At 37.5% G+C, this 14,726-nt stretch overlaps 1 protein-coding gene across 2 annotated transcripts in view; it reads right to left on the minus strand.

The window, feature by feature from the left end:
* COL9A1 (collagen type IX alpha 1 chain) overlaps positions 1 to 14,726 on the minus strand; it is a 66,798-nt gene that overhangs the window by 34,190 nt on the left and 17,882 nt on the right. For both annotated transcript variants that reach the window (XM_032104744.1, XM_032104745.1), the window contains 12 exons: positions 14,594 to 14,668; positions 14,007 to 14,042; positions 13,835 to 13,897; positions 11,832 to 11,885; positions 11,194 to 11,229; positions 5,895 to 5,918; positions 5,530 to 5,583; positions 3,910 to 3,963; positions 2,243 to 2,275; positions 2,092 to 2,148; positions 1,311 to 1,364; positions 46 to 99 (listed from right to left, as the gene is read on the minus strand). In XM_032104744.1, coding sequence (XP_031960635.1) covers positions 46 to 99; positions 1,311 to 1,364; positions 2,092 to 2,148; positions 2,243 to 2,275; positions 3,910 to 3,963; positions 5,530 to 5,583; positions 5,895 to 5,918; positions 11,194 to 11,229; positions 11,832 to 11,885; positions 13,835 to 13,897; positions 14,007 to 14,042; positions 14,594 to 14,668 — 594 coding nt within the window. The remainder of the gene's footprint in view (positions 1 to 45; positions 100 to 1,310; positions 1,365 to 2,091; positions 2,149 to 2,242; positions 2,276 to 3,909; positions 3,964 to 5,529; positions 5,584 to 5,894; positions 5,919 to 11,193; positions 11,230 to 11,831; positions 11,886 to 13,834; positions 13,898 to 14,006; positions 14,043 to 14,593; positions 14,669 to 14,726) is intronic.

A 14,726-nucleotide genomic window follows, 5' to 3' on the forward strand; every position in this document is an offset into this window, starting at 1 on the left:
TCATTGTGAAGCAAATGAGAAACACTTTAAAAGGAAATACTTTACTGGAGGGCCTTGAGCTCCCACTTCACCACTGGGTCCTTGGTCCCCTTCTTCACCCTGGGAAAGCAAAAGGAATACACCTGTAGCCAATCTGTACCATGCATATTGCTCTGTATGAGGTGCATTTACTATTTAATGTTTTCTGTCATCATGTCATGCTTCAAAGAAATCCAGATGAGGTCACACCACTTCCCCAGACAGATATTCGTTCACACTCCATTCAATTATTAGTCAAAAGGGTAATTTCAAAGAAACCTCAGTATAAAGAATAATGATATTTTACTCTTAATCTGTCATTCCATTTTTTCTTGACATCAATCTCTTCAGGATTTTGTCAGGAACTGTAGTGATAGGACAAGGAATAAAGGGTACAAACTGCAAGAGGGGAAATTAAGTTAGCTATTAGGAAGAAATTCTTAATTGTGAGGGTAGTGAGACACGGTAACAGATTGCCCAGGGCAGTTGTGGATGCCCCAACCCTGGCAGTGTTCAAGGTCAGCCTGGATTAGGCCTTAAGCAACCTGGTCTAGTGGAGATGTCCCTTCCCATGGCAGAGGGATTGGGATTAGATGATCTTTAAAGTCTATTCCAACCTCTCAACATTCTATGATTTCTTGTTCTTCCAGACTAAAAGTGCAAAAAGTTTTCTCTAACGTTTTTTCCTGCAACATTGAAGCATGGACCAAGGCAGTGCAAATCTGAAATTTTCTTGCAAATATTTCAATATTAACGAGGTTATATAACAAGGGTAATTCAAATGAAACACCTTAAGAGAGTTAACATTTCAGTTTTCAAAGTGAATCAGACTTGGCCTCTGCTTATGAACTTATACCGTGTCCTTTCCCTCTCAAATGTCCCTTTTCCCTCTCATTCTTCATGTAACTACTCATCTGTGCTGCAGAACAGCTGACTTGGTAAATTCAAGGAATTATTCCTCATTTAAATGTTTGAAAGTTTTTCAGTTAATAAACTTAGCTTTAATTTTTCCTGTAAGTTCTATAATAATTAAATTGAACAATCAAAATAAAAAGCAAGAGGAGTATGACTTGTGCATCATAATAATTACATAGTACAGGTGAATAAAGAATAGAGATGTGCCTTTGTTTACTGTGGAGCAGTATGATATGTAGTACTATAACATGTACATACTTCATGTATTCTGTTAAAACAATTAATACTTAAAATATAATACTGTTTTTGAAGGCAAGGCTACACTATTATTAATTTGCTAAAAACAACAGCAGTTTTATCCTCTTTTTTAATGTTACCTTATAACCTTGTTTTCCTGGTTCACCAGACTCTCCTTTTGAACCTTTTTGCCCCTAAATTTAAAAAGAAAAACCAAAATAAATAAATAAATAAATAAATAGAGACTATTCAGAATTAAAATACAGTTTTCCAAAACAGACATGGACTGCTGAGAGCTGTCTTGCTGGTCCCTCCCAACTCCTATTCACTACTGCTTCCTCACCTGTCTAGGAAACACTACATATCAAGTACCATGCTCAAAATATCTGCTTCTGGATCTAACAAGGCTGCATTTCTAGGCAGGTCAGTATTTCTTCTTATGTTATCCCATAAAAATTTCCTCAGGCCAACAGTATTTCTAGAAACCAGCAAAGAATATATTTAAAAAATCTTAGCTAAAATGAGACTTCAAAATATGTTAATTTCAATTTAGTATGTTACACGTCTCCCAGGAAGAGAAAAAGTAATCGAAAAGATTAAGAATCTGGGGGAATATTTAGAGTTTCTGGAGTCAGACCACAAATGACCCAGGAAGTGAATGAAGCAATCTTTCACATACTGTAATCTTCTCAGGACCACACATAAATTTTACCGTGAAGATTAGAGGAGTAGCAAGAGATTTCAACAACAAGAAATTATCTTGGCAGTCAACAGTTGAATAACCATAAGCAACCGCACTGATGCAATCTTTTTTGAAATTAAGGGTGAAAAGCCCTTTTTCTAGTCAGTAATTAACTACCCTCCCCCGTGCCTTGAGACAGCATTTCTGGAAGGAATGCTGGAACAAACAAGTTCTCTTACCTTCATACCCATTAAGCCAGCATGTCCTGGACGGCCAGGTGGACAAGCACTGGGACACTGGAAAAGCATTCACATAGTTATTACCATATAGGCTGAATAAGATTGCCTGAGATTACTTAAAAAGAAACAAAAACAAGGACAATAATCTTACCAACAGGTCACCATCTTGCAGGCCGATAGTTCCCTAAATTAAATTAAATTAATCAAAGTCAGCAATAGAGCAATAACCAGACATGACTCGTTAGGCGATACAGTCATTAGACAAAACTACTATCTAAACCTGGAATCAGAAATACAATCAACCAAAGGATCTCCCACATGAAGAGCACTTAAACCATAGGATTTTGCTGTAGGACTGCAGGTCCTGTCCTCTAACTTAAATCAGCTTTTCAAAAAACCCCAAAATATTTCTCTTGCTTTTTAAACTACCTCAAATATATCTTCTGGTAAATATAGAACAAATATGTTCAAACCCCATTAATTTCCTACAGAGCCCAAGACAATTTCTATAATGAGAATAACTTAGTGCCATTCAGCAAAATATTCAGGTCTTTACAGAGAAAATTGTTTTTACAGAGAAAGCAGTCTTCTCAAAAGTATTGGTAGATGACAGTTGCAATAAACTAGACATCAGTGTACAATGAGATGGACACAGTGGGGGGAAGGCCCTCTCCCATATTAAATCAAATACTTGATGGAAGCTAACAAGAGGCTTATGAGGCACAACAGGGAGAAAGATTATTTCACAGCAGCAGCTGGGTTCTCTGAAGCCCTGTGGGAGGAAGCACACTGTTTCAGAGGAAAGCACAGGAGAGTTTAAGGAATGAGCTCCTTAAAGAATGGTCTCCTTATATACAGAAGGATTTTTTAAAAGCCAGGAGTATTTGGGTCCATAATGTCATCAACTGGAGTGGGACTGTGGCACTTTAGAAACCTAAAAAGGACAAAACTTTAAGGAATAGAAGCACTACATGCCATTACTGAGAACTCATTTCCACTTGTTTCCAAACTACTCTTCTCCAATTTACCATTCATGTTTTTTAAAATGCCTCTGCCAATTCTCTGGCAACTTTCATGAAAACAAGAAACATGGCATAAATAAAGCGTAGGTATTTAGGGTCTGTCCCTAAAGAGTGGGGAGGAGGAGATTCCCAGCAGAAGAACAGTACAGATTTTAAAAAGACATTAGCATGGCATCTTTCCCAGCAGTTTGCATTTCCCTGCACTCAGACTGAGATGTGTCTGCCAAACTCTCCATTTTATCTCTCTGGGCAGGTAAATTGCCACAAGACAAAGGCATAACACACATTCCTCCTCCCAAGAGGTTAAGAAAAGGTAGACATTCTCCTGGAGAGGCAAAGCACTGCTATAAATCTTTCTTCTATTCCTTGCATGTAGCAGATTCGATTGAAGAAAGACATTAGAACTCAACCCACCTGGAAGCACATATTTCTGTCTCATGAGACAAATATTAATTTTTTCTTCTCCTAACAGAGAAAAGCCTGCCTCTACTGAAGTAACACCAGTGAAGCCCAACAAAGACTACATTTACAGTATTATGATTCACAGGGAAATTTAAAACCTGTGTATTTGCAGTTTACAGAAATGGGAAGGCACCATGAGAGAAGTTAGACGGTTTGCATTTCAAACTATCTTTTTAAAACCATAAAGAGCAGAAAATTGCTTTCTAAATGGAAGATCAAAATCCTTCTGAAATCCCAAGGTCAGCATTCAGCTGTAGAGCTTGGGGAGAACCTTCGTTCAAGCAGCAACAACACAAAATTCAGATGTAAGCACATATTAAACATAATCACTTACTGGAGGACCTGGAGGTCCTGGTAGCCCTGGTGGCCCTCTTTTTCCTGGATCTCCCTTAAAAAGGGTAAAATAATTTAGTTGACTGATAGTAATAATGACAACCAGTAGGCACATATTCAGACCACACAACAACAGTGAGAAATTAAGAGGCTGCAGAAGGACAGACTAGGTAGGCATTTCAAACATCAACACACAACACGGCCCCCATAACAGAATGGGAAAACCATTTTTTTTAGTAGAACAGCAGCCATGTTGTGAAATAGGAGCTACAAGAAAACCAAAACATTTTCACCTGCTTTAGAAAGCTGAAACACCTAACCACAGGATCATCTATGCACTCCTCCTCTATAACTGCTATTAAGTTATGAATGAAAAGAATACTAGTAAATGGCAAAAGTGCCCAAAGTGGAGAGAGGGGGAAATCCATTTTTTCAGAGCACAAGAAGAATTTACCAAGTTAGAATTTTTCCCAGTTTTGTGAAATTTTGATGCTGAGTGCTCCCATAGGTAAAGACAATGTGGAACCTCTGCAAATTATTTTTTCTGAATGTTTTTAATTAAAATAGATCTAGTAATTGGGCAGAGATCACTTTTGAACTTAATATTGTCATTTCAATAGTATTTTTTACATTTTATTAAGTCATAAATGCAGTTAAGAAGATGAATATAGAAAAATTATTCATTAATTCTCAAAATGCATGAGCTATAGAGCCATTCCTTCCCATGCAATGCATAATTACATTGTGGGACTCATTATTACAATGTGTTATGGAGGCTTGGGATATAAACAGATTCAGAGACCAACTGCGTTAATGGTTCACATGCAGCTTTAGAAAAGGCATCACGGATGCAACTTCTGATTCAGGCAGTCTCTGAACTACCAACTAACTGCCAGAATTTGTGACAGTACGACAGAAAAATGCCATTTTACAAATAGCCCGTACACTTCCCTAGGTATCCATTTTTGCCCCTCCTACAGACAAGACAGTGAGGTAGATGGCTCATCTTCTGAAACAAATTGGCAATTTTTAATATTCTTTTTAAATTAATTTATATAATTGCATTAAAAAGTAGGTTTTATTAAACAAAAGTTTAATGCTTTTTCAGATTTCAAGTAGAAAAATACCAGTTGGTATCTACTTCCATTTCAGTAAAGTGTGGTGTCAAAATAAGACAGTGTGGTGAAACTGAGTGCACGGTTCTGCAGTAAGGTCAATAGATGGAACCACATTTAAAATGAGACCAAGAAGAAGTACTGAATTGCCATGTTCACTGATATGCAAATAAAAATCAGTAGTTTGAGTAGTTAAGGTTTACATTTCCTGTATTTCTGGCAGGGCTGCTTTTTGATTTCAGCTTTCCTTGAATAAGAAGAGTATGGGACACTCCATGAAACATTTAATTCTAATCTGACAGGTGGCCCTGAGTTTGTGCTATTCATTGTTTTTATTTCTGATGAGCTTCAAACATAATCCTTCTTCTATCAGTGATCACTGCTCAGGAAAAAAACATTTGAAAATGCTGTGATAGCCCAAACAGTATTTAGATAACCATTTTTTCTTTAAGTACCTTCTAGCAGTTGAGTAAATCTACATTTTCAGCAAACACAGTAGTACTTACAGGTGGACCAGCACGACCTACTTCCCCGGGAAGTCCTGCTGCACCTGCTGGACCCTACAACAGCCAAGGTAAATAGTATTTTTATGCCATGTAATACCTATGTAACAAACATCCAAGGATTGAGAACATGTAATTCTCACAAACAAAAAGCTATGCCTTCAGACATCAATATTCTTGCCCCATATACCACAGACCTACACAACCTCAGTGGTAGCTGAAGAGAACATACATAATAGACATAGAATGTAAAGATTAAAACTCTCTTTTTTTACTGAATTACTTTTAATTATAGTATAATAGCTTTATTAAATATTCAAACAGATTCATTGAACAGTGTACTTATGAATTGTAAAATTGATACTTACAGGTGGTCCAAGAAGCCCCTTGCCCTGTGAAATATGAAAAAAAGGTCAGAAATATGGGGAGGGTTCCAAACTTAGTTAAGCTGTTTTCCAATAATAGAGTATTTGGGACAAAAAAGGTGTAAAAAAACCCTCATCTGATTCTGCAAAATAACTTTCAAAACTTGTTCAACTACTGTTAAAAATCAATTTTATTATTAGATAATCAGTATCTGTAGAGAAAATTAAATTTCTGATTAACTTGCCTTGCAGTATCATTACATGTATTTATAAACAAAGATACTTCCACAAAGGAATGAAGACATTAAAGGCTTTGTGTTTAGATAATTATCAAGTACCATGATAAACATATCTATGCTATAATAATTTCCTTCTAAAGGTACATTTGAATTTATAACAAAAGAGAACTTTTTTCCCCCAGTGCTTCTCTGAGGCCTAAATCCATTAAACTTAGGGGTTTTGGTAATCAGAAAGAACACCAAACTTCTCCTGTTTACATTTTACATCAGTATTGTTCTGAATCATTTTAACGAGAAGCGTCCAAGATACAAATGTGTTTCTGCCTGTTCGGATGATACACTCCCTCTAAGAAAACAGATCCCTCAGTCTTGCATTGTTAAAGCAAATGGAAAATTTTACAGAGAATAGCATCAGTGATATGTATGAAACGCTAAAATAAAAATCCCAAATACACTTAAATATGCAGGAGATTTGATGTAATAAGGCACCTGGGCTGAATGTGAGTTAAAAAGCCACAGAATATCAATCCAGGGTTGTATTTGTAGGGCTGTTTAGAAAAGTCTGTATAACGCAGGCAAATTTTCAAGCATTCATCAGAATCATTCCATTTTAACCATTTAATACACAGCAGAAAGTAAGCTTGCATAACCTACATAATCCCTTTTCTATTGCTTCACACTTCCTTGCTACAATTCATGACATTATACATATCTACATTTGACTATACAAATCAAACTTTCACTGCATCACATATTCAATAATATCTAATTATAATATCACCTGCCTCTGAAAGGAGGAAACCACCTGCTTGAAGGTTCTCATTGGAGTACCCCTTCCTAACGCACCCCCTAACAGTGGCAGGGAAGGTCAACAACACCAAAAGAAGCAGCTACAGCTGTGGTACCCAGCCCACACAGCAGCCCAGGAGGCAGCTGTCCCCTCCTCTGACCATTCCACTGCATCCCCTCACCTTCCTAAATTAAGACCACAAAAAGCAGGGATTCTGTCCCAGCAATCAATGCCTCCCCCTCACACAGATGCTCCATCCTTCTGGCCATGAACTCTCTACAAGCAGACCAAGTTGCAAAGCTGAGAGCTCCAGGCCAATTGACAGTAAGGACGTACACAGAGCAGTTCCTGGTCCCAAGCAGCTGTCCACACTCCTTCCTCTGTCTGTGTAAAGGGAAAGCCTCTCCACACAGCCTGGGACCGCAGCCTTATCTGCCCAGGTGCTTGCTGCCTGCTTTGGAGGCACTCATCTGACCCACAGAGCACATCGAGTGCACAGGCTTGGGCAGCAATGCAGAGTCTGTAATCCCCTGCCTTAGAGACACCTGCCCCTAGATCTGGTAAGTACTCCTGCCATCCACCACGGAGACTCCAGTATTTGTAAGAGTACGCTGTGCTGGATGCTGTGTTTTAGTAGACCTTAAAATATTTTCAAATTCTCTGTCACTAAATACACACAATCCTCCCCATATGCCAGATGTGTAAACTACTAGCAATATATCAGTTCACGGAAGAGGTAGAGGGAACTAAAGGAGAGAATGGACTGAAGGGTGCATTACATGCACTTAAATGTAGCAGCCCCAGGTCCATCTACTAGGACCAGGCCAGAGACATCAGCATATTAAAATTACTTGCATAAAAAAATTACTTGAATTAATCAGAATAATTCTAAGAACTTTGTAACCTGTCATTTGCAAGATTATCCACCAAACAGATGAGACAAAGGGAATAAATTAAAACAAAATGATGAAGCAGCAAAAAAAATACAAAAAAGGGGAAACTTAAGATGATAACTGAAGATTGTCAGGGTACATTCTGGGGAAGAAAAGGTGACAGAAGCAGAGAAGCAAATGCTGTATATAAAACTTTATGTCCTTAACATTCACGCTTGAAGATACCCGCAAGTCCTAATTTGGCTGATAAATGCCACTGGATAAACATGGAAAAAAGTGATAATAATTTAAAACTAATTAGTGTTGTATCCAAGCCTTTTGGTTTTCTGTTTGCATTGAGCATTTTAATAACTTAAGCAAGACGTTCTGTGAGAAATGAAGTCTTTGGATAACCATCCAGGGACTACTCCACTTGCAAAAAGCCACTGACAGTATTCAAAGCAGTGCATAATTACACCTAAGCACTCAATTAATCATGTAGCTAGTATGCAGAGTCATAATTGTGCTCACTATGTTTCTAGTAAATGAGGTTTCATGGATCAAACTGAAGAACTGCAAAGGTTAAACAGCCCCATTACTTCACATTTGTAGTAAGAGCTTCTCCAAAATTCTCTGAATCTGAAAATTAGAACCAGCACACCCCAGCACTACCATTTCTACTTCTTTTTTGTTTCTTTTTGTTTTCAGGGTAGGTGGGTTTTGTTGGGGTTTTACAGGGGGTGGGGGGGAGGAGGATGTTTGTTTTGGTGGGGATTGGGGATTGTGGAGTTTCTTGTTGTTTTGGTTTGGGTTTTTGTTTTTGTGGGTTTTGTTAGCAGGTATAATCTCACTAAAGCTAAGATGACCAGTGCTGGCCATTTTTGAGAATCTTTCAGTAGCTGCATGATTTCTTCAATAGCATACAGCCATTTATCAGATAGAAAATTGCATTTATACAGGCTTTCCTAAGAGATTTGTTTTGAGCATTAATCTCTGCATATGGATTCAGCATGTATGGGTTAACAACCGTGGAGCTACAAAATCAATCACTAGGCTTCCTCCTAACATGTGAGGTCTAAGGATTAATCTTAAAAAGTACAAGGGTAATGACACAAGGTGACTAAGTATATCCATCTTTTCTCTTTTAAATAAATTGGAAATTTCATTTCCTCATTATAAATATTCCTGCAGATTCACCTGAAAAAGCAGTTGCTTATTAAGCAGAGGCAGAACAACTCCAAAGGCAATCCCTACTGAAGTTCACTGAAGCGTTATCACCTTAAGACTGAAAGTCTCAGGGCAAACAAAAATCACTCAGCTTTGAACAATGGTCCAAAATCTTATCAGATTTACTGCTTTTACAGTCTCAAAATATGGTAACAAAAGTCCTGCTGCTCTGAAAAGAACCAGCATTCTACCTTGACAAGTTGGTTCCATTTCCTGCTTTCCCAAATTAACGTCTCTACCTCTAAAATGAATTAACCCTCTTTATACATGTTTTATGCACCCACTTATTCTGGAGGGTCTTAAATTAATCATTCTTGCATTATTCTGTAAATGGTGAGCTAAAATCATGTATGTTTTCCCCAACTCAGTTTTTATTTCAGTTGACAGGCTAAAATACCACAGTACTTTGACCAAATATTTCAGTAATTCAGTTTTATTTCCCCGTTTTTCACTATCATAGAATCACACAATGGCTTGATTTGGAAGGGAACTTAAAGATCACCTAGCTCCAATTGCCATGCATAGGGACACCTTCCATTAGCCCAGGTTGCTCAGACCCCCATCCAACTTGGCCTTAAACACTTCCAAGGATGGGGCATGCAAATCTTCTCTGGGCAACGTTCCAGTGCCTCACCACCCTCACAGCAAAGAATTTCTTACTAACATCTAATCTAAACCTACTCTCTTCCAGTTTGAAGCCATTTCCTCCTGTCCTGCCACCACATGCCCTTGTAAAAAGTCCCTCTTCGGCTCTCATGTAAGGTCCCTTCAGGTACTGGAAGGCTGCAATTAGGTCACCTCTAAGACATGTCTTTTCCAGGCAAAACAATCCCAGTTTTCTCAGCCTTTCCTCATAGGAGAGGAGCTCCATCCATCTAATCATTTTTTCCCATATCATCTCAGTAAATACACCTGACAGAGTTTAACTACTTCTTCTTTGCAGCTAGATGTTATAAAATGCATTGCAGACAACCCAGAAATTATTTCCCCATCTAGTTGACAGCAAAAAAAAACAAGCCAACAAAAAAACAACAAAACAAAACAAAAAGCACACCTCAAGCCTCTAACAGAATAATGTAGGGGTTTCAGTCTACCTAGATCCTACCTCAGTTCTGCCATTTTTTTGTGACTAAATTTAGCTCATATATTGAGCCTACAGACCAGCCAGCCACTATAAAAGTATTACCTATTTTCCAAATTTTCATGTAAGAATCAGCATCCATGAAAATTAAAGTGGTTTATTAAGAAATTAAATCCACAAAGTGATTCATTTTGAGTTTGAACATGTCTATAATGCCATACCTTCAAGAATAACTTTATCATTTTCTCTCTGGCCAAATAGCAAAGTAATGGTTTAATATAAATTTACTGAGAGTTAATAGGACAAGGTCAAAAATACAAATACACAAGGAGTGTTATACTGGAATACAATACCTCTTCTATTTAACTTAAATAATTTCTCCAAACTGAATATATTTTTAAATTAAATTTTAATTATATGCAGCCTTATTATAATTTCTGCTAGTCATCTTGTTCCATCACTCATCTTCCTTGGGGTTTTTCCTAAGCTAAATTTCTACATGCCAACAATCATTGACTTCTTCAACTTGCAAAACTCCTAAAATTCACAATTATTTTCAGCCCCTAAAATGGTTGTTAAGTCCATCTTCATGCCAATTGGAACATGACTCTTTGCATGTCCTTTCTCATGCTCTGTCTTGTTTCCATACAGAGCAGCAAAGCAGCACAAGGAGTCTCACAGAATTTACACTTCAGTGATGCCATTTAAACACACGGCAAGAAGCTGAAAACGGGAATAACTGTAGACTACTATATGCAAATGAAACATGGGCTCTCTCATCTCCACAGCATTTTCACAAAGAGATGGAAAAGAATGTATAAGTCCAAAGGTATAAGTCCAAAACTTGGGACCACATCACACGTGCTCCTTTCTTTTCTGCAGCATACAAACCAAACATAATCTTTCAGTAATATTTGTACACTTAGATATAAAGGTAAAGAGGTTCCTTAAAGTACTACTTTCGTAACTTACGAGTTCTTTGAAACCTCAGAAATACTTTGGCATTTTTCTTCCCTACATTTAATGGTAAGAAGCCTTCATATTAATATTTAAGGCACAAAAATCCTCCTTGTGTACTAAATGCATTACTTACTGGAAGTCCACGAGCACCTGGAAGTCCTGGCTCCCCCTTTAAAAGATAAAAAATGAGTTTTTAAGAGGCATGAATATCAAGTTTTGTAAACAATATACAGGAAGATGTTCTCTCACCTTTTGGAGGGTATCATTTAGTGGGCATAGTCTGCAAGTATTATTCACTTCATTAATGCTATGCTGGTTTCAGTAAGACTTGATAGAAAGGAAAGACTTTCTCAGTATTAAAAAGATGCAGCCTCAGGCCTTTTATTCCCCCAACCCAAAAATTCAAGCATGCTTGTTTCTCTGACTTTTGATTTATATTTCATTCGTTTGATTGATGATGAAGTCAGGTTTCACTGTTCTGGTTCCCTCTGAATATGACAATGACACAATTGTAATACAAGATGGAAAGGGCCTTACCATTAGTGAAGATGCTCAACCTTTATCTCAACAATGTAATGCCAGCCACCATTCCTTACTGCTGGTTGTGGGAATGGAAGCTTCTTTGTACTGTGTGAAAAGGGCCCAGTACATAAGTATTCTATAGATATTTTAAGACTTTAAGAAAGGCTGCAGCATCTTATTTGTCGTATAGAAAAAACAAAAATGCTGCTTTAAAAAAATCCATCATTTCATGCATAATTTTGTTCCTACCTTCTGTCCTTTTGGTCCTGGGGCTCCACGTGAGCCATCAGGTCCAGTGAATCCCTTTGGAAGTAAGGTATACAATGTTAATGCAAGGGTTATGCGTTTTTCTTAATCACAATAGAAAACATTATAAAACACAGAGGAATGAAGCTATTAAATGAAATTAGTAACTGCAGGAGACTTGCAAGCAAAATATTTATTTACATGTACAGATAGAACTGTACAAGTTCAAAGTACTAGCTTCTGGTGACAAACATCAGCGCCTGTGCTATGTATCTCCAAGAATTACTCAGTTAAATCACAAATTAAACACGTGATCTCACATGATCTTATTTCCTCTTAACGGGAGATTGATGAATTTATTTCATGGCTAAGGTTAAAAACAAAAACTGTCAGTGTTGTCCATTTCAAATAAAAGTTTCATTGACAACAACAACAAAAAAACACAAACAAACAAAACCCCACAAAGCTGCCAGGCTGGATTTAAATTTACCCTCTGAACTTGTCTATCTGACTAAAATTAAAAACCAATCATGATATTATAGCCAGGAATTTATTTTGAGTTCTTATTTTTCCTTTTGTTTCCAATTTTATAGTCAGCTTATATGGCTTAGAAATTTCCAGGTATTAACACTTTTTTTTTTTTTTTGTTATTCCAGATAAATGCTTTTCTTTTATGTTTATCTAATACTTTCATTTTTTTGGTACACTTCCACTTTTTTTGGTACATTTCCAGCAATTCAGTGTTCGCACAATTGTTCCGACAATTTGATTTTGAAACCTTACATGATCATTACAAGTAATTACTGTACAGTACCTTTTCACAGTCTATTAAACCTGACACTGAAATAATTTTTGAAATAAAATGAGATTGAAAAATCAGAACTGCCTCACCAATTAAACACAGAAGGCATTATACATCTAAAACCCCAATTAAAAGTTGAAGGCACAGTGAAAGTACAATAAGGTCTCACAGTTTTTCCTCAAGGGAAAATGAAAAAGGTTCAATATTTCAAAAGACTGTACTCTAGTATTACATTTTCACTCATCCATTAATATGAGGAAATATACAAGTGTGAACAGATACCAAAAGCTGACCTGAGTTTAGTGCATTCTGTTTCACATGATTGTGTGCCCATGAATTTTGGCAAGGAAAATAGAACTATGCCCTAAATGAAAATTGTAAGAGGCAATGATTTTTAAAGAGCTGCTTATAGGGTGTTGACCTGTACAGATGGTTTGTGGGCCTGTATGGTTTCTAGGAAAAAGTGAAGTGGTATGAGACGTCACTCACAAAGCCCATTTCCTCTTACAGATACAACATTTGAGCAGTTTAATTGAAGACTCTTCCAACTCCATGTCTACTAAATCTCTTCCCAAAAGCAAATTAAATATTAACCTCTAACAGCATTGCAACCTTAAATAGATACTAGGCTTTTTCATTTATATAATTTGCAATACCCCCGATACACTGGTTTATTGCATATAATCTTCATTTTTGATATTTTAAATATTTAAAATTTTAAAAGCTTATGCAAATTAAACATAAAATTGCCTACCTCCTGGCATAACATCTAAGTACTAATGCAACAATCTTGATTCATAACAAGAAATGCTTTCTAACAGTGGTCTCAAGAGAGAGAAATACGAAGTTTCCCAAAAATGTTTGAAGGCATTTTTATCACTACAAATTTATTCAGGAGGTATGACCTAACAGGCCATCAACAGTAGATGATGTTGAAATTTTGATCTTCTCTATTATTTTCCACGGGACAGGAAGATGCATCAGCAGACCCTCCTCATGCCCTTGCTGCCCTGCCCTGCGACCAGAGGTGGCTTCCAGAGGCGGCAGCACTAGTCCTCCCTCAGACCACTGCCCAGCGCCCTCTCCAGGGCCAGGTGGCAGCACCGACAGCCCTTGTGCTTTATTTATTTACTCTTGGAAAAAAAAGAAAAAAAAAGAAAAAAGAAAAAAATAAAGAAAATTCTAGAAAATCAAGTGTACTCACATCAGCTCCTGGCTCTCCAGGCAGCCCAGGGGATCCTGGTTTGCCTGCATCCCCATCTGGACCCTACAAGATTTAAAGGGACAGTTAAGTATGTTTCACAGAGGGGAGCAGAAACAAAACTCAAAACTTCTTCTCCCACAGAAGCAAATGCAAAGTAGCTGAAATCACTTACCGGTGGACCAGGGGGGCCCTTCGGGCCTCTCTCCCCCTACCAAGATATGAAAAGGAAGGTATTAGTCAGAACTACAACAATCGTCCTTCATGAAAATCACTGATTTACAGATTATCAGAAATAACCCTGAACTGACTCTTATTGTACAAATTAATATTAAATCTATATCATTTCTATTACAGGCTAACATAAATCATCACAGAAACTTTGACAGGAATCAAGGGAACACACGTAGTAGTTCCTATCAGGAATAACGCCAAAAGTCCTTACCACGATTTAGTATGAGTGATTCTACGTAATCCCTTTTGAGATTAAATTTATAAAACCCCTACACCCCATTATGGCAGATAATCACAGCATATGATGCTGATTACATAAAATAAATAATCCTGAGTTTTCTATACCAAAGACAATCTGAAAAAGCTGCTTTCTGCTCTCACTTCAGCCCACTACAGAGTATGAGACCCATCATTTCCTTCATGTATCTGCAGCCAAATTCAAGATCCTCAGGATCAAATGCTGACAGACAACACAGACACACCTCAAGGCATTTCCTCTTTCCTAGGCAGGCCATGGGAAACACTTACATCAATGCCATCAATACCGGGAACTCCTGGTGGCCCTGGTGGACCTGGGGGGCCTGGTGGACCAGGGGGACCTCTCTGACAAGGAGTAAAAAAAAGGAGCAATTAGAGCCTGGCAAGTCACAAGCCAGTCTGG

This window comes from Corvus moneduloides, chromosome 3 (genome assembly GCF_009650955.1).
Source record: "Corvus moneduloides isolate bCorMon1 chromosome 3, bCorMon1.pri, whole genome shotgun sequence".
NCBI classification, from domain to species: domain Eukaryota; kingdom Metazoa; phylum Chordata; class Aves; order Passeriformes; family Corvidae; genus Corvus; species Corvus moneduloides.